The sequence below is a fragment of the Myotis brandtii genome, unplaced genomic scaffold (assembly GCF_000412655.1).
Source record: "Myotis brandtii unplaced genomic scaffold, ASM41265v1 scaffold825, whole genome shotgun sequence".
Lineage (NCBI taxonomy): Eukaryota > Metazoa > Chordata > Mammalia > Chiroptera > Vespertilionidae > Myotis > Myotis brandtii.
In genome coordinates, this window is record NW_005371349.1 from 659,273 (window position 1) to 660,196 (window position 924).

The 924-nt window shown below is 66.9% G+C and overlaps 1 protein-coding gene across 1 annotated transcript in view; it reads left to right on the forward strand.

Annotated features, from left to right (window-relative positions):
• The window catches only part of DNAH17 (dynein, axonemal, heavy chain 17), a 76,281-nt gene that overhangs the window by 55,476 nt on the left and 19,881 nt on the right, over positions 1-924 (forward strand). The window contains 2 exon segments of the mRNA XM_014531725.1: positions 42-275; positions 697-861. Of these exon segments, the coding sequence (XP_014387211.1) occupies positions 42-275; positions 697-861 (399 nt within the window).

Sequence of the window (924 nt, forward strand, 5' to 3'; positions counted from 1 at the left end):
GTGCCCGGCGGGGCCCGGGCTGAAGGCGTCTTGCCCTGCAGCCGGAAGTCAAGGCCTCCATCAGCCTGTTCATGGCCTACGTGCACACCACGGTCAACGAGATGTCCAAGGTGTACCTGGCCACCGAGCGGCGCTACAACTACACCACGCCCAAGACCTTCCTGGAGCAGATCAAGCTGTACCAGAGCCTGCTGGCCAAGAAGCGGGCCGAGCTGGTGGCCAAGATCGAGCGGCTGGAGAACGGGCTGATGAAGCTGCAGAGCACAGCCTCTCAGGTCCAGGGGGCGGGCGGCCCAGCAGGCCCCTTCTCCTCCCCAAATGCACCTCCGGACCCGGCCCTGGGACGGGGCGGCCCCTGTGGTAGAAACGGACAAGAAGGGGAGAGCCCCCCACCCTCTCACTCCCTATTCTTGCCCGGCACACCCTCCTGGCTGGCAGGCCAGCCGGGGCCTCGGCACGCCGACTCCCCAGGGCGGGCTCAGTCCCGGCTTCCAGCTTCCTCTGACCGCGGTCCCCGCCTCCCCGGGACTCCCACCCACCTGGACTGTCAGACGCCTGAGCAGCGGGAATGTATCTTGTACTTGTGACCCTGTGTACACAGTCGGTGCTCAATAAATGCTTGCCCTAGAGACGCTGAGCCCGCCTGCGCGCGGAGGGCGGCCGGCCCGAGCTGCGTCTCCTGGTGCCCCTCCCCAGGTGGACGACCTGAAGGCCAAGCTGGCCATCCAGGAGGCGGAGCTGGTGCAGAAGAATGAGAACGCGGACAAGCTGATCCACGTGGTGGGTGTGGAGACGGAGAAGGTCAGCAAGGAGAAGGCCATCGCCGACGAGGAGGAGGTCAAGGTGGAGGTCATCAACAAGGTGGGTGGCAGCCGGCGGCGGGCCTGCCCTGCGTGGTCCCCGCAAAGGCAGAGGGGGCCCCGG